Source organism: Helianthus annuus, chromosome 7 (assembly GCF_002127325.2).
Source record: "Helianthus annuus cultivar XRQ/B chromosome 7, HanXRQr2.0-SUNRISE, whole genome shotgun sequence".
Taxonomy (NCBI): Eukaryota; Viridiplantae; Streptophyta; class Magnoliopsida; order Asterales; family Asteraceae; genus Helianthus; species Helianthus annuus.
Window position 1 is genome coordinate 102,499,373 of NC_035439.2, and position 21,404 is coordinate 102,520,776.

The 21,404-nt window shown below is 37.0% G+C and overlaps 1 protein-coding gene across 1 annotated transcript; it reads right to left on the bottom strand.

The window, feature by feature from the left end:
- Window positions 1-3,274: 3,274 nt before the first annotated feature.
- On the bottom strand, window positions 3,275-5,604 carry LOC110933707. The gene is made up of 3 exons (XM_022176917.1): window positions 5,233-5,604; window positions 4,525-4,780; window positions 3,275-4,440 (listed from the first exon to the last, which is right to left on the bottom strand). The coding sequence occupies exons 1-3, from the start codon at window positions 5,602-5,604 to the stop codon at window positions 3,275-3,277; spliced, it is 1,794 nt and encodes a 597-aa protein (XP_022032609.1).
- Window positions 5,605-21,404: the final 15,800 nt, after the last annotated feature.

Consider the following 21,404-nt stretch of genomic DNA (forward strand, 5'->3'; position numbering starts at 1 on the left):
TTTTTAAATCAACTATTTTAAAAATCGGCTCTTTGAATATATTATATCGATTAAATATTATATTGTTTTTAACATTTTACTTTTTTAAATATTATTCTTTCGATTAAAATTTTATCTCTTTCAAATATTGTTTCCGTATTATATTCAGGGGGTTATATTGTTTCCGTAATATATTCAAAACATATTTTGTTTCCATATTATCTAAATTTAAGACAACAATCATTAAGTAACCGAATAACTGAAAACAACAATCATTAAGTAACCGAATAACTGAAAACAAACATATATAAGATAACTTTTTACATCCATAACAAAAATATATAAGATAAGTTTGTACATCCATAATAAAAATAAAAACAACAACAGGTCTATGCATCCAAATCCGAATCCGAATCCTGATGCTGCTGCTGCGGCTGGTGCTGCTGATGTGGTGCTCGAACCGGTGGAAGCGGTATCGGGGGTAATCCCTCTCTCTCTCGTCTATCCTGCTCCGCTCGTACCAGCCAACCTACCAAATCGTTGAGCCTGTCAAGCTCGGCTCGTACATCCGGATGTAGCGCAGCTCCTGGGGCATGACCTGGAATAACGTGACGTGGAAACTGAGGTGCCCCGGCAGGTGGCGGTGGCTGTGGCACCGCTGCACCATCTACATCCTCCGGAGGGTCCTCCACGGGCACTGCATCAGCAGGATCTGCAGGAGGATGAACGGGCTCGAAATGCTCTGGTAGGGGCTCCTCTGTCCATACGCCCCCTTCGCGGTTTTTAAACCGCGGGCCAACGGGGAACCTCTTGATGACCCTCATCCCCCACAGCGACTGGATACCCACCCGCGTCGGCATGATTGCCGGCGTCCGTAGATGTGGGTCCTGGTGTGGTACGAGACCCAATGAACGGGCAATGACGGTCACGTACGCCCCGCCATACAAAAATCCGCGCTCCTGCCGGTGATGGGCGGAGGCGTAGTACCGGGCTAGACCGTGTGCTAGCGCGCACGGCCTCCTATACAACAAACAATAAAGGAAAAAAAGATCTGTGGTCGTACACCACTCACGGCTGTAGCCGCGCGCTGAAATAGAAGTAGCGAGCAAATGGTGCAGATACCTGCAGATAGTGTTAGCGAAATACAAAAACAGAGATAAATAAACAGTGCATATATAATCACAATAATTGCCATAATAAACGTACATACCTGTATAGTGGGTCCCTAACAAACGACACCCTCCCCTTCGACTTCTCGTGCTCCCAATGATCCGCCCCCGCAATCACCTGCCAAAACCCTACAAGAGTGGGTTTTTCAACCACCACTAGCCCCGCTGTGTAAATCTCAGTCTCGATCTCCCCCTGCATGTATAAACCACAATGCACCGCAAACTCTGCTAGCGTCATCGAACGCATAACACCAGCAATCTCATCCATCGCATCCCAGTCGATCGATGCATGCGATCCAACGTGCATCCTCCTAAGTTTCTGGCAATAACGGGCGGCCTCGGTGCCGTCGGGAAACTCTAGATATGGATGCCCCTGCAGCGTATCCACAGGCGGTCGCCGTCTCCGTCGTGGACCCTGCTGAACCGGTTGTACGTGAACGTATCGCCCAGAATCAGATAGTCCTCCATAATAAATACTGTATACGTATAAAAACAATAATAAATAAGTAAATAATTAAATAATTAAATAATAATAATAATAATATAATAAATAATAATAATAATAATAATAATTAATAAATAATAATAATATTAACAATAATTAATAATAATAATAATATAATAATTAATAAATAATAATAATAATAATAATAACTAATAAATAATAATAATATTTAATAACAATAATAATAATGTTTTTAATAATAATAATTAATAAATAATAATAATATTAACAATAATTAATAATAATAATAATAATAATAATTAATAAATAATAATAATAATAACAATAATAATAATTAATAATAATAATAATAACAATAAACAATAATAACAATAATAATAATAACAAAAAAAAATTCAGTGCCTCGTATAGCCCTCGTATATGGCTATACTCGGCGTCCTGTTCTACTTGTTCATCTTCAACCCTATACTCAAACCCCCAAAACCCAACAAAATTCAAATTTTAGGGCAAACCTACGGTCTAAAGGCATAAACGAGACAAAAATACTTAACTACGGGATGAAATACGTACCGGTGATGCTTCAAATCTTCAAAAATACGGTCGAAATACGTACGAGGCGTATAGATTTGTCTTCAGCGTATGTGTGTGTTTTTTTGTTTGGGGGTGTAATCAGTGTCGTCTAGCCCCCCCCCCCCCAGAGTTATACGAAACATAGACGACTCGTATAGAGCTATACGAGACGTCTATGCTTTTTGTTAAATGACTTTTTTGCCCCTGTATAGCCCCCAGTATAGCCATTTTTCAGGGGCAAAATGGTAATTAACCAAACCAAAAAGATATTTCTGGAATGGTTAGTTACCATTTTGCCCCTGAATAATGCCTATACTGGAGGCTAAACAGGGGCAAAATGGTCATTTAATAAAACTTTTTTAATAATTAAAAAAGGAAAAGGTGATAAAGTTGCCGCCTCAGTTGTACTCCTCGTACAGACCTGTACGCGTCGTATAGGCTTGGAAATTACCTTTGAGCCCCTGTTAAATTGCTATACTGGGGACTTTCACGGGTAAAATAGTAATTAACAATAACTATTTTCAAAATTCAAATTTAAAAGAAAAGAATTGTTACCGCTCAAATAGACGACCCGTACAGGTCTATACGAAGCATCCATGTTCAAAAAATTCAAATTTTGAAATTCAGATATTCAAAATTTAAATTTTCAAAAACCCGCTTAAATATACGCTCCGTATAGCGCTATACGAGGCGTCTGGTTTAAGTAAAATTACTTTTTAGCCCTTGAAATAAGCCTAGATTGGGGGCATAACAGGGGCTAAATGGTCTTTTGGTCAACCATATACGACCCGTCTAGCTCTATACGAGTCGTATACTTGTATTTTTTTATAGAAATTATAATAAAAAATACTTTTTAATGAATTCTAATTATAGAATAATGATAGAAATTATAATAAAAATTATAGAATTTGTAGAAAATTATAGAAAAATACTATTAATTACAAAAAAATACTATTAATTACAAAAAAATAGTAGTAATTACAAAAAAATACTATTAATTACAAAAAAAATACTATTAATTACAAAAAAATATACTATTAATTACAAAAAAATACTATTAATTACAAAAAAATACTATTAATTACAAAAATCATTCTTCCGTATAACTATCTATGTAATTAAGACTGGGGTTTGATCTTGGCCGAGGATTCATTATCGATGTATACCATTCTAGACGTGGCAAGTACATATCTTCCCATTGTTCTGTATGGGGTCTTCGGTGGGTCAACCATAGCCCGTGTGCTGGTGGCATAGGATAATCCCCTTCCAGCTTAACATGTATGAAGTGGTTCTCGTTAACATGTGTAAGTGTTATGAATAATGGTTGTTGATTAGCCGGAGGACTTAGTAATGGGAAGTAAGTGGAACTCGCACCCATGGTTGTCGTTAACAGGTGCACCCCGATACCGTACGTTTGTGCAATAAGAAGTCCTGCAAAGGGGAAGTCCATCCAGTGATTCTCCCCACAACCGGCCACTGAATCCCAAATTAGGCCCTGACGATGCGTGTAAAAATAACCTTCAGCCCATGCTTCAAATATTGGGAACCAGATCGATTCGTTCTGATCCATTTCTTGGACAAGGTCCCTTCTAATAAGCCCCCATGAACTCTGATCCATCCCTAAGCCCACAGCCACAGACTGAAACCCACAATGACCGTCCGGCATCACATCTCGTATGCACGAGACGTACGGATGGAACACTGTCGGAATGGCAGACTTAAACCGTTCGATGATTCCCACGTACTTGTCCCCAATGATTAAAGGAAAACCGTGATCATCTCGTGTCTCTTTCTTCTTAGAACTCTTTGAACGACTTAGGCTTGCTTTGGGTTTTTGGGACCTTATAACCGACTGTTGTGAGGCCTGAGACGGAACGTACGAGCTGTGGCGAGGTTTATCGTACTTACTTTGTCGTGAACCTTCAAAGCACGTGTTTGCATCACCGAAGGAGCTTCTCCTCAATTCTTCATCTATACGAGAGGCCTCGTCCAACCTTTCTTGTACCTGCTTTGTTGTTGGTCGGCCACGAGTATTTTGTTGGACAACCGGTGGTTTCTTGGTAGATTTCGTTGGAGTCAACACCGCTTTAATCTTTGAAAGCAGGCTTTTTTGCTGAGCTGGGGGGTGCGACTGTAATTGTTGTCTAACAACATCTAGCTCTTCGACCACGTCAACGGAGTCGTCTATCAATTTACAACTTTGGAAGTTAAGTTTCCGCCAGAAGACGTCTATGTCTTCGAGTTGAATTGGACGCTCTGCACGGTTAAAAACAATATTGTTTAAGTAAAATGAAAAGAGGAAATATATCACACAAGTGTTGTACGTTTAACAATTATTACCTTCACGCATGTACTTTTCTATCCTACAAGCACAGGGCAACCCACAGTTGTGCCACATTTGGCAACCACATGATGAATTAAAGCGCTCCAAGACCTCTAGCTTCCTAATTGCCTCTCCATGCAACAAGTCAAGGGCTGTATGGGATACTTTTCCAAGTAGGTGTTGAAACATCGGGTGTTTGTGGTGTTTCATTGTTTTTTCGATGCTTTCTCGAAAAGTCTTCCTTATTTCACCGAACTGTGTCTCAACTATATCCTGGACACAACCAACTATACGGTCCAGCGAGCTCCTATCTTCGACGTATCTCTTTAAGTTGGCGTGTTGGCTCTCAACTCTGTTTGTAGTACGATTACCAAAGTTGCGCCTCTTATCAGTCCACGCAAAGACAAACATCTCCTTATAGTCTTTTAGCCAGTTATCGTACACGTATTTGAAGACTCCTAAAAAGTAAAAATAATTTAATAAAATTTGCATAGGTGAGTCGTATGTTATTAGAAAAACTTACTAGAACGTTTGCACTCCACAAGTCGCTTTCGAATGTTGCGCAAGTGGTAGTCGTAGATGGGTATGGATGGAGACTCAATCAATGTCCCCCAGAATGACAAAAATTTCTTCCAGTCTTCGTCTGTGAAGGCACCCTTGCAGTGCTTCATAACATTCTGTTGTATGTGCCACCTGCAAAGAAGCCTGGAGGCGTCTGGAAATACTTTAGCACACGCGCCCATAAGGGCTAGGTCTCTATCCGTTAAAATCACACGTGGCTCCATACATTCATCCAACATTGACTTAACCCTCTCAAGCACCCACACAAAGTTATCACCCCGTTCTTTACTAACAACGGCATGCGCGATAATAAACGATTTGTTGGTAGGCGTCATACCAACAATCTGGATAAAGGGCATATTGTATATGTTTGTCTTGTACGTCGCATCGATCATCATGACGTGGGGGAATGCACGCCACATGACTCTCGAGTCCCGATGAAGAAAGAAGATCTCTGTTACGATCTCTGTTCCGGGTTCTTCTCGTGTCTCGTAAATAAAGTCGTTGTTTATCAGCACATTTTCTAGTGACTGCATGGGATTCAATCCTTGTCTTTGTTCGGCTCTAATGTTCGCTACAACGTTTTGAACGTCTTTCTGAACATGAAACCTGTCGGGGTCCTGCTTCCTTATCGTTTGAAATATTTTGCGCGGCTCCATGTTTTGAGCTGTCAGCTGCTCGATCAGTTTCATTTCGCTTGGAGTAAACCTTCGCACAAACGCGTGGGCCGACAGGTCCTCACAAAGTTCGTGGTTATGTTCAATTGTTCCGTCTTTTATCTCCCAGGTTTCATACGGGTGGTTTTGGACAGCCAGCAGGTAAAACGGGCAACCGGTTTTTTTGCTTCCAGCTTTTCTAAGTGTTGCTGTACTCTGGTGCTCACCACCACGATCACATTCAAGCCATACCCTCCCGGTTCTTCCCCCGATTTTCTTTGATCGACGGGTGACAATAACGAAACCATCCGCGTTTGCTATTTCTTGTATCTGTTTCTTTAGTTCATCTAAGGAGTTGAAAACCTGTAACATCGACAATATTAATAATAATAATAATAATATAATATAATAATAATAATAATAAAAATATTAATAATAAAATAGTAATTTATACCGTCTTTTTAAGTACGGACTGTCCAGAATGGGAGGTGCTTCAGCACCATATCTACCATATCCACCATAACCACCATATCCTCCAACGTCCGAATTGTTTTGATGAACGTAAGGAGTGCCCGGGGAAATGAATTGCTGATGATCACCGTCTCCTCCGTATCCACCGTATCCCCCGTATCCACCGTATCCACCATATCCACTGTCTCCTCCGTATCCACCGTCTCCTCCGTATCCACCGTCTCCTCCGTATCCACCGTCTCCTCCGTATCCACCGTCTCCTCCGTATCCACCGTCTCCTCCGTATCCACCGTCTCCTCCATATCCACCGTTTCCTCCGTATCCACTAGCATGGTATGAGTCATCTACAGGGGCTGTTTCATCAACAGGAGGATGCTTGTTCAAATCTAGAAACGGGTTGTTTTGTTTTCCTTGTATACTAGACACAACCTCCTCTTGCTCATTAGAATCGGGAACGCCAGACTCCTCCAAAATAGACAACCGTATCATCATTAGTAAATAATAAACTAAAACAATAAGTAATTAAAACATTTACGCTAATAACTGTTACCGGAACGCTTTCGTGCCCCCACTTTTCGCTAGAATACTGCCCGAAGATATAGTTGCCGTCCCAATATGATGACATTTCAACACTCCGGGATGATAAGAACGCAAATACAAACAACAAGAGTCTTTCGAATAAATAAAAGAAGAAACAGAATGTGAGTGTTTGTTTGTTGAATGCTCGGATGTGGACCAAGAACGCACTGTAGGTTGCATTTTATGTGAGCTAAAGACGCCTCGTATAGGTCTTTACTCCCCGTATGCCTTTAAGTCATGTCGGGCATAGTCTCATCATAGTCAAATCGGTCAGCCCAAGACGCCTCGTATAGGTCTATACGAGGCGTCAAAGTACCCTCGTATTGACCTCTCGTACAGGGCTAGACTCCCCGTATGAGGTGACTGATGTGACGTTGTACGAGGTGCAGAAGTTGGTCGGGAAAAGCAAACCTATACGCCTCGTATAGGGCTATACGAGGCGTCTAGAAGGGTGTGGAATTAGGGAGTAAGGTGTGTGAATATGTAGACCCAAATAAAATTTGTCATATATTGAAATTTGTTTTATTTTATAAAATCTGGCAACGTAATGCACGACAAAATAGTTGAAAAAGAAAACATTACATGTTATGTTATGTGAATGATTCTGAGCTGACTCATTGTCAAGTGTGTGCTGAATATCGTTACAAGACATATGCCAAAGTCCTTAATTTGGTAGTGACTTTCATGTCGATTGCTTTTAGTCTTCAAAGACTGTGTATGCCAAATAAAAAGACGTCCAAACATGTTTTAGTATTATGATCACAAGACTAATCGGGTGTGATTGTACATCCAAGTGATGGTAAAACTTGGAAACAATTCGACTAGAACCATTTTAGCTTTACGGTAGAGATCCAAACCATTTGTCTCAGGTTATGCATTAACTATTTCAATTTGAATAGCTCCAATTCAAATTTGTATATATTAGGGGATGCGGGGTGGTCCGTGATGGACGTCCGGTCACGCGTTAAACGATCACGAACACCAACGCCACCTAAAATATAACGCGTTATATTTGTAATGCGTTGAAAGTTTAAAAAATTCGAACATTGGGCTTATTTTGACCGTTGAATAACGGTAAACTTCAATAAAAAAAAAACCTTTAAACCCTTTATCTATTTATATCTCCATTTTAAACCATTTTACACATACCAATCTACATCTTTAAAGCATTTTAAACCTATTTCACACAATCTACATCTTTCTCAAATGGAGTTCCCTACGGATTCGACGTTTCCGATGTCTAGCGATAGCGATACCGATACCGAGTCGTCTTCCGACAACGAGACGCTAAAATATTTTGTGTCGGTGTATAACGAACTTGATACTGAGTCGTCCCGCCCAAAGAAGAAGATGGTAGACCGTGATCGTATACGTGCCAATGAAGTGTTAATGAACGATTATTTTGTGGAAAAGCCGCTCTACAATGCCGAAACGTTTAGAGATCGGTTTCGTTTACCTAAAGAATTATTTTTAAAGATTGTTGGAGACATCGAAGCAAGCGAGGAATGGTTTCAAGAACGTTACGATGCGAGGGGAAAACCAAGTTTCACGCCGATACAAAAATGCATGTCCGCCATTCGCCAACTAGCGACAGGTAACCCTCCCGATCAATATGATGAATACCTAGCTATGGCGGCCAGAACTTCACGTGAATGTTTGCAATTTTTTTGCAACGCGGTCATTAAGTTGTATGGTAAAGAGTTTTTACGTAAACCGACGAGCCACGACATCTCACGTATTTACGCCTCACATGAGGCTAGATGGCATTTTCCCGGGATGCTCGGTAGCATCGATTGTACACATATCGAGTGGAAAAATTGTCCAAGAGAGTTGCGAGGTGCGTATGTTAGGGGTGACATCAAAAAACCAACCATCATACTAGAAGCGGTGGCGTCGAATGATTTATGGATTTGGCATTCGTATTTCGGTGTTCCAGGTTCAAACAACGACATCAATGTGTTGCACACGTCGCCGTTGTTTCAAAGCGTAACGGATGGTACCGCACCTTCCTCTCCTTTCTATGTTAATGGACGATATTACAAACGAGGCTTTTTTCTTGTGGATGGTATCTACCCGTCATGGTCTGTTTTTGTGAAAGCTCCCTCATTTCCTGTCGAGGCTAAAGAAATCGTGTTCAAAAAATTGCAAGAATCGGCAAGAAAAAATGTTGAGAGGGCATTTGGTGTTTTAAAGGGTAGATGGGGTATACTACACCGACCGATTCGTGCGATGAACAAGAAAGCAATGTATAGCATAGTATATGCATGTATCATATTGCACAATATGATAATCAAAGAAGACGGACATGCAATATCCCCGGATTGGGTGCCGGATCCTCCTACACAAGTTCAAGTTCCACAAAATATCCAACAAGAATTGCGTAATGAAGAAACTCACTTTCAGTTGAGATACGATTTAATCGAACTAGTAGGTTCTCTAGGTTTGGAGTTTCATGAGTCGGACGAGGAGTAGGTTTTTTTTTTTAAATTGTAGCCTAAAATATTTCTAGTATGTTAAATTGAACTAGTATGTTTTAATTTTAATGAAATTTATAATTTTAGTATTTTATTGTTAATTTCTAATTTAAAATTAAAAATTAAAAAAATATGTGAGTGATAGAATTCTATCACTAGTGATGACCACCGCCACTACAATTCTATCACTAGTGATAGAATAGTGGGTGATGACATGGCATGAGTTGATTGGATATTGGGAGTGATAGAATTCTATCACTATTGGCCACCCCCATTCTCCTTATGATTAGAATTTCTTACCATCTAAAATCTTCCTTCTTGAAAGATTTATTTGTTTATGTTTTGTTAGTCATTACTGGGAAAAGATTCCAAACAGAACTTGGATATGTTTCTTAGGCAGTTATATACCAGTTGAAAATGTTATAGGAGGAAAACGTTCAGACATATTATAGTTTTGGTAAGAGTAACTTTACTATGAAATATATATTAATGTTGACCATCAACGACATCCTTGCCTTTCCAATGTCATTTGGTTAGAGAACACACGACATGCTCATACTATTTGGATGAGGTGAAATACTTTTAGTCACAAAATGGAGGGATAGTTTTTTGCTTGTTGTGCTTTTCAAGTGTATATGGTTTGATAATAGTAGATGGACTAGTATTGACCCAATTAAGGATTTGGTTGACATGAATAAAAAAACAAGTTCAAAAACTATCAACTCGCTCGTTTCTAACATCACAAGCAAAACAAGTGTTATATAACTCCTCCGATAACAAAGGATTTGAAACATAGGCGAAATGTTGTCAAGACGAAGCCAGAGGGGCTATATGAGATAGCACAATGTGTTAATGAAGTCTTCAATGAAGATAATTTAGGTATAGAACAATTCATTCAGACCAACAAAAGCGTAACTTATTAAACATCGGCAACATCAATGAAGATATCAAACTTGTTCGTCTTGTTACATGAGAGGTCATTAAAGGCGAGATTAATGACAATGAGGAGCTAGCTGAAATCATTGATCCCTACACATCCTAAAGTGTAAGGGTTATTATGTATATAGTATAAAGATAGTAACATGGTAGTTATGAAGTACGGGGACTAAATGAGACAAAACAGAAGTTGATAACCAACTCCCTAAAGGAATCGATGTGTCCCTTGGACACACCCGTTGATCGACGGCTTCAAAGGAAAAGAAAGGGACACACCTCTTCAAGTACAATCACATCCACATATTCAAGAGACGCACCCGTTCGTGAAGAGACACGTCTCTACAATCGTACCTTTTAGTTACTTATAAATAGGGCTTTAGATTTCAATTGTAAAACATACATGTATTCAGATATTCAAGTTCAGTTTGTTATATTCGATTAATGTTCTAGAGATCTAAGATCGATTGGGCCAATAATTGGTATCAGAGCACCAGGCTCTAGACATTCGGAATCGCAAGGCAACGAATCGCAGGAAGTCATTCGCGATCAGGTTTCATTATTCTAATTTTCAATTCGCAAGTTTTAGTTTTTTCGGTTCAAGGTTATCGAACCAGGGTTAGAAATCTAGGTTTTGATTTTGGGGTTATAGTGCGAATTAGATAGTCAGAAATTCGGTTATTACGCGTTGTGGTTATTCCCGGATTAAACATTTGAAAGTTTATTGAATTCAAAGGAATTGAATTTTACCGATACGGTTGGTTCGTGTTGATGGTCAGGAAATTATAAGAAACAAGAAAGTAAGGTTGTTTGTTTGCATATTTTGTGAAAGTCAAAATTGTTAGAAAACATGTCTGATACACCGAGCGGTTCGGGTCAACAAATTGTAATTCACAAGGATGTGGGATCTCTGAATCGATACCAAAGTCCAATTTTAAAACCTACAAATTACACGGTATGGGAAATACGCATCAAAACCATTCTAGAAGCAAATGGACTCTGGGAGATGATAGAACCCACAGAAGCAACGGAACAGGATGTGAAAAAAGACAAAGCAACGATTGCATATTTATTCCAGGCAATACCGGAAGATATGGTTTTGTAAGTGGCAAAATGCAAAACAGCAAAAGAGATATGAAACACATTGAAGACGAAACAGGTTGGTGTAGATCGAGTGTAAAAGGCGCGTTTGCACACACTTATGTTAGAGTTCGAGTTATTACAGATGAAAGAAGATGATACTATCGATTCGTTCTCCGCAAGGATAAACAACATTGTTACAAGGGGAAGTGAATTTGCATTCTAGTACGAAAACTTCTAAACGCCGTGCCAGATAGATTTATTCAAATAGTTGCATCGATCGAACAATACTCCGATCTAGACACCATGACTCTAGACGAAGCTATTGGTAGATTAAGAGCTTGTGAAGAAAGGTTAAAGTTGAAGAAAAAAGAAAGCCAAGTGAACAATCTAGAAGACCACTTGTATGCGGGTTATGGACAACATGTTGGAAATTGTGGACGAGAGAGATTCTGTTTATCACGAGGCCAAGGGAGAGGCAGTTACCAACATAGGGGTGAAGGACGCACCTCTTACAAGTCAGAAAGAACCGACAAACCACAAAGGGATGATAGAAAGTAAGAAATATCAGCTATGAGAGATAAGTCAAAAATCACTTGCTACATATGTAAGAAACTTGGACACTATGCCTACGAATGCCCAACCAAGAAAACCAAGGAAAATTAGACACTCTTGGTCGAAACAGAAGGTGTTGATGAACCGGCACTTCTGATGTGCCTAGACGATGAAGAAAAGTAAAATGGGAAATTTGGTCGTGAAACGATCAAAGCAGAAAAACCGTGTGATACGAGGAGGAAGATAACCCTTGAAAGGTACAATAAAAAATCCAGTGAGTGGACTAGATTAGGTAAAAGTGAAGACTCCGTGAGGGAAGCAATCAATGATAAAAGAACTCGTAGTGTGAGACAACCGTGATGAGGAGATTAAATCTGTGATAGACCAAGGAGAGGGCACGCATGTGAAGGAAACAAGTAATCAAGTGACTGGTTAAAAGAGGGCATTGATGTGTGACACAACCGTGAGAGAAATAAGAGTGAGTCAGTTTATCTAAAATCTATGTGAGATGGATTCAAATCATGTGATATGGTGGGCAAGTTAATCAACACCGGGTGAAGTTCGTGTTGAGACAACTACACAAGAAAAGGTTTGTGTGATACAAATCAAGTACGGCCAAGACAAGTATGAAGCAAAATGTTCATGTGAAGCAAGGTTCGTGAGGAGCATGGTTCGCGAATAAGAAGATACATGTGAGGTGTTGGATACCAAGGAGATTCGAGAAGATAAAACTGCTCGAAGTTCAAATCTACAACAACTCAAGGATGTTCGTGATTAGGGGGTGAATGAAATCATTAATCCCTACACATCCTAAAGTTCAAGGGTTATTATGTATAAAGTATAAAGATAGTATTAGGGTAGTTATGAAGTACGGGGACTAGATGTGACAAAACAGACGTTGATAACCAACTCCCTAAAGGAATTGATGTGTCCCCTGGACACACCCTTTGATCGACGGCTTCAAAGGAAAAGAAAGGGACACACCTCTTCAAGTACAATCACATCCACATATTCAAGAGACGCGCCCATTCGTGAAGAGACACGTCTCTACAATCGCACCTTTTAGTTACTTATAAACAGGGCATTATATTTCAATTGTAAAACATACATGTATTCAGAGATTCAAATTATATTCAAGTTCAATTTGTTATATTTGATTCATGTTCTAGAGATCTAAGATCGATTGGGGCCAACACTAGTGATAAGGAAGAAGAACCTAGTGACAAATATGATGATACGAGAAGCGAAACTGAACATATTTTGTTTTATCAAAGTGTAATCCGAAAGGTATGGACACTAAATGATATATATGAGATGTTTCTTAGATCTATTTTACTCCAAAACTTGCTCACAACGAAATTATTTCAAGAACTAGAAATAAATTCATGCTAATGACGTACACCATTTGCATTAATAGAAAGCTTTTCATGAATACTTACGTTTAACCAAGGTGGCCATGCAGAAAACTAGCATATATTCATATATGGCTAATTCTAATATGAGACCACATATTCTAAAAAGTTAGTTATCACCACAATAGATAAATGAGGTATTCAATATCACATTTTCCAAAATTAACTTCTTAAACTACCACTCCTAACAAACAACTATGTTTACGGAGTATTACAGGTATTCAACAAATAATGTATGTGAAAACCATGGAGCTTAAAGAGGTATTTGCAATAAACTATCTAGACATCTCACCAATAAAACATTGTTAGTTACCTTTTTTACTGACAATGAATGTAAAGTCTAGTAGGCGTTCTTTGTTGAAATCTTATCTTCACTATCTCTAGCACATCATCTATGGGTGTAAATGATCAGTCAAGCCCTTGTGATCTACTTAAGATCGGCTCGCTAAAAAAACGAATCAAGGAAAGCTTAAGCGAGCTCGATCTTGAGCCTAAACTCAAGCCTATATTAAGTTTTTTTTTTAATAAATGAGCCTAAGATTCAATTATCGAGTTCAACTAGGTTGACAAGCCTAATCGAATCTATTAATTTTATAAATTTTATTTAATATAATTATTATATATTATATAGTAATAATTGTTGTTGCTACAACAATTAAAAGGTAGTAATAAAGTATATTATTATTGATATAATGAAGCACTTATCCTTGGAAGATCCAAGGTTAAGTGGTATGAGTACACACAAGGAGTACAGTTAGATTATAACTCAGGAAGTATAAGTGAAACACTAAGGAAGAGTATGTCAACGACAAAAGAGGAATAAGATAACGATGGGTCTACAAGTCTAAGGTGAACGCCTTGTATCCGAAGTGTCTTGTAGTGAACCCTTAGGCTGGTATGTATAGCCAGCCAAGGGGCTTCTCCTTTCTCTGAGGTAACCCGTGTACTGCCAGAAGAGGAAGTGTAGCCGACTTCTTTTTCCCCTTCTAGTTAAGTGTTCTTCTCTTGTATGTTATATTAGGTAATATCTTGCCTTCTCTCCTGCTGAAAGCGACCGATCTCTTCTTGTCTCTTTGTGTTGCATTCATATTTCTTGTCTTAATCTTTTGTCTTTGACTTAGAGATGTACAAATCATTTTTTTTAAACGAACCGGTTTTTTTGGAGATAAGTATAACCGGTTCTTTTAAAACCGGATCCGGTTTTTAATCGTTTTTTACCTGAAAACGATAACCGGTCCTAACCGATGTAACTGGTTTTATAACCGATCCGGATAACCGGAAAAAAATCATTTTTTGGCTTTTTTTTGTTGTCTTTTACTATAGAATGCAGTTTTTTAACTAAAATAACAAATGTTTTTAAACATAACTTAAAACGTAATATCACTTAAGTTTGAACAAACAATTTTACATCACGAAAGAAATACAAATGTTAAACATAACAAACGAAATACGTAAACTTAAAATATTAATCCGCAAGAACGTCCACTAATATATATTTTTTTAGTTGGGCTACAATATTAATATATCTTGATAATCCTCGGTTAATCTTCTCCGCCCAAACTCGAACTAGAACTATTGCGTAGGAAGTCATCGTATGCGGCTTCTTCTTCGGTCATTGGGGTCGTCAATTCAGCTTCGACCTCGTACACTTCGCCTTCGTAACCCAATTCTCCATCGAGCGAGCGTATGTGTTGGCATCTATCCGCCGCATCCAAGTAATCTTTCAATCAAAACGACATCTCAACCGCCTTTGGTGCTAGTCAAGTCCTCCTTATCGATATCACCCTACCACTAATAGAAAAAGCACATTCCGAAGCTACCTTTGAAGTTTGGACCGTTAGTAAATCTCGGGCCATTGTGGTTAAGATCGGAAATTGATCTTCCTTACTTTTCCACTAACCAACAAATCAAAATTTTTAAATTCTTGTGAAGTCATCATTTGTAGAAAGTTCGACCCACCATACCGACCGAGTTCACTACTACTAGTGTTACCACGTTGCATTTGACTCGATTCATCATACAATTGGTTAAAAACATACACATCTTGATCTTCTATACTTGAACCTTCACCAAAAGCGGCATTTCTCATTAATTCGTGAATGTGTGACAAGGTTGTACCATATTTTGTTACGTAAACATCAAACATTTTTGAAAGTTGCTCTTTGAGACGATCTTTTGCGGCTTCACCAAAGTTTGGGTCTTTTGCAAAATAGCCTTTTCAAACATGGTGCAAGTCGAGTTCCATCTATGAGCAACATCCCAATTGGGTCCTAAGCATATTCGACCCGTTTCCTTACAAGTTTTAATATATTTTGCATGTCTAGTCGTGTTACTATATATATATCACGTAACATTCTTTTGAAAGCTTCTTTTTGTGGTTCAATAACCTTAAAACCGTCTTGAACGGCCAAATTTATGATCTGTGCAACACATCGACTATGGAAAAAAAATACCCTCGCAAATCGAATTATATTTTAATTTTAAATGTGTTACAGAAACCGTATTGTTTGAAGCGTTATCAAAAGATATTGAAAAAACTTTTTCTTCCAATTTGTATGTTTTAATACATTTGTCGATTACTTTATATATATATATATTTTCACCGGTGTGACGGTAATCAAATAATTTAAACAAAATCATGCTTTTCATCACTTGCCACATCGCCGGATCAATCCAATGGGCGGTGACACAAATATACGAGTCGAGTGAATCGTGCGGTGCGGACCAAATGTCGTTAGTCAAGTTAACACCGGTTTCTAATTTTTCAAAATATGAAATTAATTCTAGTTTAGCATTTTTCCACAATCTTAAACACTCTCTCTTAAAAGTAGCACGACTTACATTGGTGTATCGTGGTTCGCCATTTACTTCCTAGCCATATCAAAATTGTAGGCGGACAAAGTAGCGCCTTCGCTTGCCATGGAAGCTTGACCACTAGCGGGTTGTTGTTTCAACGCCTTGCAAAACGGTTTTTCAAATGTGTAGTTTCCAGGTAGAGTTTGCGGTTTCAGCGTAAAAGTTTTGACAATGATGACAACACGCTTTTTTTTTACTGTTGGCCAACTCGCACAAATCGAAATGTGACCAAACTTCGGGGTTGCGCTTCATTGGAATAACACGAACCACTGTGTCGGTTGTAGACTCGCCAACATTCACCAAATCATGAGCACTAGAGGTTGCCATAGTTTTTTTTTTTTTTTTTTTTTTTTTTTTTTGAGAATTATCGAACAAGAAAGTGAGCATTTTTTACAGTTTTTGGAGATTAGAGAGTGGTGTGATTGAACCTAAACATCCACCACCCTTTTACATTTGTTTGGAGATGGATTCTGGGAAAAAAACAAAAAGAGACGATCTTTGACCCCCAAACGGTCATATGACCGTTAACATTATTCAGCGATTTCGGTTTTTTAACCGATTTTGTAACCGGTTTTTTATTACCGTGAACAAATAACCGGTTTTCATATTTAATCGGTTTGTATATTTAAAGATGGAGTTTAGGCTAGCTTGACTTGGCTCGTTTACACCTCTAGTATCATCCATCACAAATACTTTTACTTCTAGCAATGGTTATTATATTTAAGTAACCCCGACTTTCACTTGTTGGCCGACAATACTCCCAACTAACTAATTGTTCTAGATCACTCCCAACTTTTAACTTATTTTTTTTTTCTGGCATTTGTAAACTGATTGAACCTTAACACACTTAGTTTTTTTGCTGATGTGGCACTTGTACTTGTTTAGTGACGTGGCATCTGATGTTGCCATTTTAATGACATGGCATCTAATGTGGCTCTTTTTAGTGACGTGGCATTTGATTACGATTCAGTTAGTTTGAGAGTGTAAGAGAAAAATAAGTTTAAAGTTGAGACTGGTCGAGAGCAATTCGTTAGTTAGGAGTGTTATCTACTAACAAGTGTAAATTGAGTTTATTTATATCCGATAACCCTTCCGACAACTGAAAAGTCTGAGACGAAATATTATCTGAATGAAATCCGTATTATTTAATTTTGCCACTAATCGATGGATTGCGGATGCGGTTTATAAGATTTATTGTGTATTTTTAGGGATTTATCAATCCGTTGGAAAATTCGTGGGTGATTGCCGATGGAACAATGACAAGAGCTTAAAATTTTATTCATTTTTATTTAATTTTAAAAACTTAGTTAAAGTCATTTTTCTAGTAAAATTAGAAATTTGAAACTTTTAAATTTACTTTCTAAATAACATGAATAAAAAGGTAAGACTCGGGTAGCGTTGCAAGTAGTTAGAAGATGAGTTACCAAAAATTTTAGTACGAGAACTAATTTAAGAAGAAGGAATGTGGATATTATATCGGTTATGTGCCCTTTTTGTGACAAAGTTGAGGAAACGGTGGAGCATTTATTCATTGCATGCTCGGTAGCTATACGGGTGTGGGCGGTTTTCAGCGTTTGGTGCAACATCTCGCCGCTATTCTTTTTTGAGTATAAAGACATTTTAGACATCCACAATTTCATTAAGAGTGGTAAGGAGGAAAAGATCATTTACCAACAGGCTTTCATTGCTTGTTGGTGCATATGGAAAAGAAGGAACGATGTGGTTTTTAATCAGATTAAATGTAGTCCGCAAGATATCATATGGGAGATAAATTCAAGAGGTTATGTTTAGGTTAAAAATAGATCTTTCTGTAATTATATTAGTTGGCCGGATTTGTGTAAATACCCATTGTACATGTTGTAATTTCTTGCCCTTTGCTCCTTTAGGTCGATAGTGTTTTTGTTTGGTTGGCCTTTTGCCCTTTTGGGTCAGAGGTGTGTATTAATAAGGTTTAATTTAAAAAAAAAAATCCAATTATCTTGTTGAACTTCAATTATTCTGAAAGTGGATAATAAATTATTGGGTGCAAGTAAAGACGAAATAAAAATAAAATATGTGAGTGGGGAAACCGGTCCAACATCCAAAAGTCGGTTCTTCTCGGCTTTTGGTTTACAAGCCAAATCTTTGCCTCTCTTTTTGTATCAAGTTTAAGTAGAGAACAAATGACAAACAGCTCATTGTGTTCTTTGATGGGTGTTTTGGTTTCATTTTTGTGAACTTACGAAGAAACAAGTTTCTAGGATCGGCCCATTGGTACTTTTGTCATCTTCTTTTCTTTCATTTAATATCATATTTTGTTAACAATATCGGTGACATAATAGTATTTGTGAAATTTTATTCTTACCTTCGTCTTCCATGTAGGTCCATATAGATTGGAGTTCACAAACAATCCCATGTTGATTATATCTTTAGATAGGGTGAAGCTTTGACTAATGATGTATCATTTATAATTCATTAACAATATCTAAGTGCTACATCATTAACGAGTACTCTTCCTAACTAAAATTAACAAGTAGTTAGATGTACTGGGATATCTGGAGCGGTTTTAGAATGTATAAATTGGGCTGGTAGAGTCTTTGTAATAAGTTCATTTTTTGTTTGGTGCACGATGTATTGGTGTAATGCTAGTTCCCCGCTAGCTTGTTGATAATGGCGAATATTTTGTTGATCGTTCAAAAAAACAGTTAAATGTTTAGGTGAATCTCGAAGCAAGATAATGTGCTGATCACATCATTAAGCTATAATTCTGTACGGTGTTGTGCTCATTGATGAACGCTAATGTAATTGTTCTATGTGACAAATTATATTAGCGTCTTAAAGTGTTTCAAAGCGAGATCTTTTGATTATTATTATTATTTATATTTTTGAACGGCAGATCTTTTGGTTATGTCAACCAATCCCTCTCTATATAATGAACTAATGATGCACGAAGATGTAAATAATTCTTATCGTTTTTATACAATTAAGAGAAATGATCTTTTGACCATAGGAGTAACTTACCACATCTATGCTTGTCCAACCACTGAATTAATTGTGTATGATCTTAAAAATATAAATTATGATTTTAAATAGATGGGCAATAGATCTAATTTTTTGGATGAGTATAATTGAATCATACAATCATAGTGGGTGTAGTGCTTCTACAAAAATAAACAAACATGGATCATTTCATGTAGGGTACTACAAGTGACATGAAATTTTGACTTATACATAGTAAAGAATCAAAGAATAAATAAGGTGTAAGATGAGATATCTTGTTATTATATTATATTATATTATACTAGTAGTAAGACCTGTGTGCAAATACGGGTGACTTTTAAAAAAAAAACTATGAATAACACATTTTAATAGAAAGTAAAAAAATAATTAGTGACTGAATCATATTGGACCATCCGTCGTGGAAAAGGTACGAAGAACCTGCTTTCCTAATTTTGACAGTAAAAATTCTTCCATCCATCGTAATGATTCGAACCATACGATCAGGAGCTAACTTATAATCAGCTACTCAATTAATCCAAACATATAATAAAGAAATAATTTTGATAATAACATCGACATACCCAAGAATTCATCTTGTTATTTGATAGATAACGTAAAAAACAATTAAGCATCTTCAATGATAATTGAACTCTGAATTGGATGAAGATGGTTTAGGTATTATGTATATTTATAAGACAAAGTTATTTATGTTATAGTAATAGGCTCAATTATGGTGCAAGTGATTTTCTATTATTTACAAAAATATATCATGATTCTATAAAAGAAGATTTATTACAAAATTATCAAACATAAAATTTGTAATTACAAATTTAAATATATAAATATAGGTTTTCATGAAATTATGTATTATATGTAAACTTATAAATCTTTTTTCGGATTGTGTTTTTTTCGGATTGTATATTAACAAAAAAATAATTTATAAATTTGTTTTTAAATGTATTTAGTACTTTCTATAAATTGATTATATTGTATATTTAGAAAGGGTTTTACTAACTACATAAATATAAATTGACTATCTATTTAATATTTTCCATAACAGTGTTAATAAAAAACAGTTTCCAAAAATACCCATACAAATTTATAATCAAACATAAATCATGTTATTTATGAAGAAATAAGCATCCATAATTAGAAAAAGAATCATACAATACAAATGCATAAACGTCTAAAAAAACTAATCAATATTAGACACGACCATAACACATAACATATCTTAAATAAATTTACAAAACATAACGTTAAAACTGTTTAACCATTACAAAAACCCATATATATAATTGCTTAAAATCACAAACAGTAAGGTTAGTACAAAATACTAAAAGAGTTTGTAACAACAACCACAACACAAACTACATGGACACCTTCAGAATCAGCTTGCCAACATTAGGTTCGTAAACGAATGTGCATTTCTGCGGTGCCTTGATATCGTTCGGAATGAGGAACTTTTTTCGCCATTGACTTGCAACATATCTGAAGCCTTGACCATGCTTCTCAACGTCTATTTCGCTAAAGTCTATCAAACCTAAATCTCTGTTGAAAAGAAAATCCATTGAAGCAAAGTCTGTTGAACCAAACAACCTCTGCTGATAAACACAAAGACTGTTCAACCAAAGGTCTGCCAAAGAGAACCTCTGCTGATGAAGATAAAGGTATGATGCAGTTAAGGTCTGCTTTGGATCAACAGATGATGCAGTTCAAAAGAGGATGTTTAAGAGAAGATCTTTGACAGATGATGATCAACAGATGATAAGTTCTGTTGAAGCAAAGTCTGTTGAACCAAACAACCTCTGCTGATAAACACAAAGACTGTTGAACCAAAGGTCTGCCAAAGAGAACCTCTGCTGATGAATACAAAAGTATGATGAAGCTAACGTCTGCTGTGGATGAATAGATAATGTAGTTCAACAGAGGATGTTTAACAGAAGAGCTTTAATAGATCATGATCAACAGATGATAAGGTCTGTTGAAGCAATGTTTGTTCAACAGATCCTAATGTAGGTCAGATCCTAAGAGTGCCTAGGGCTCATGAGATGTTAGGAATCTATAACAGTGGTTACTCTCTAACAGATGTTAATATATATCAGATCCTAACAAGTTCTCTACTAACCAATTAATTAAATTTGTATTCATTCACTAACTATATGTAATGTGGTAGTTATGTGTTTTTTCATGTAGTTTTTCTTACTGAATAATGTTATGTAAATAATGCTAGATATGATTGGCAACACAAAATTTGATTTGGTAAGTGTTAGGGTTTTTTACTGAATTATAACTGTTGATAAGTTATGTCATGTTAATGCACATGTACATAGTTAAAATT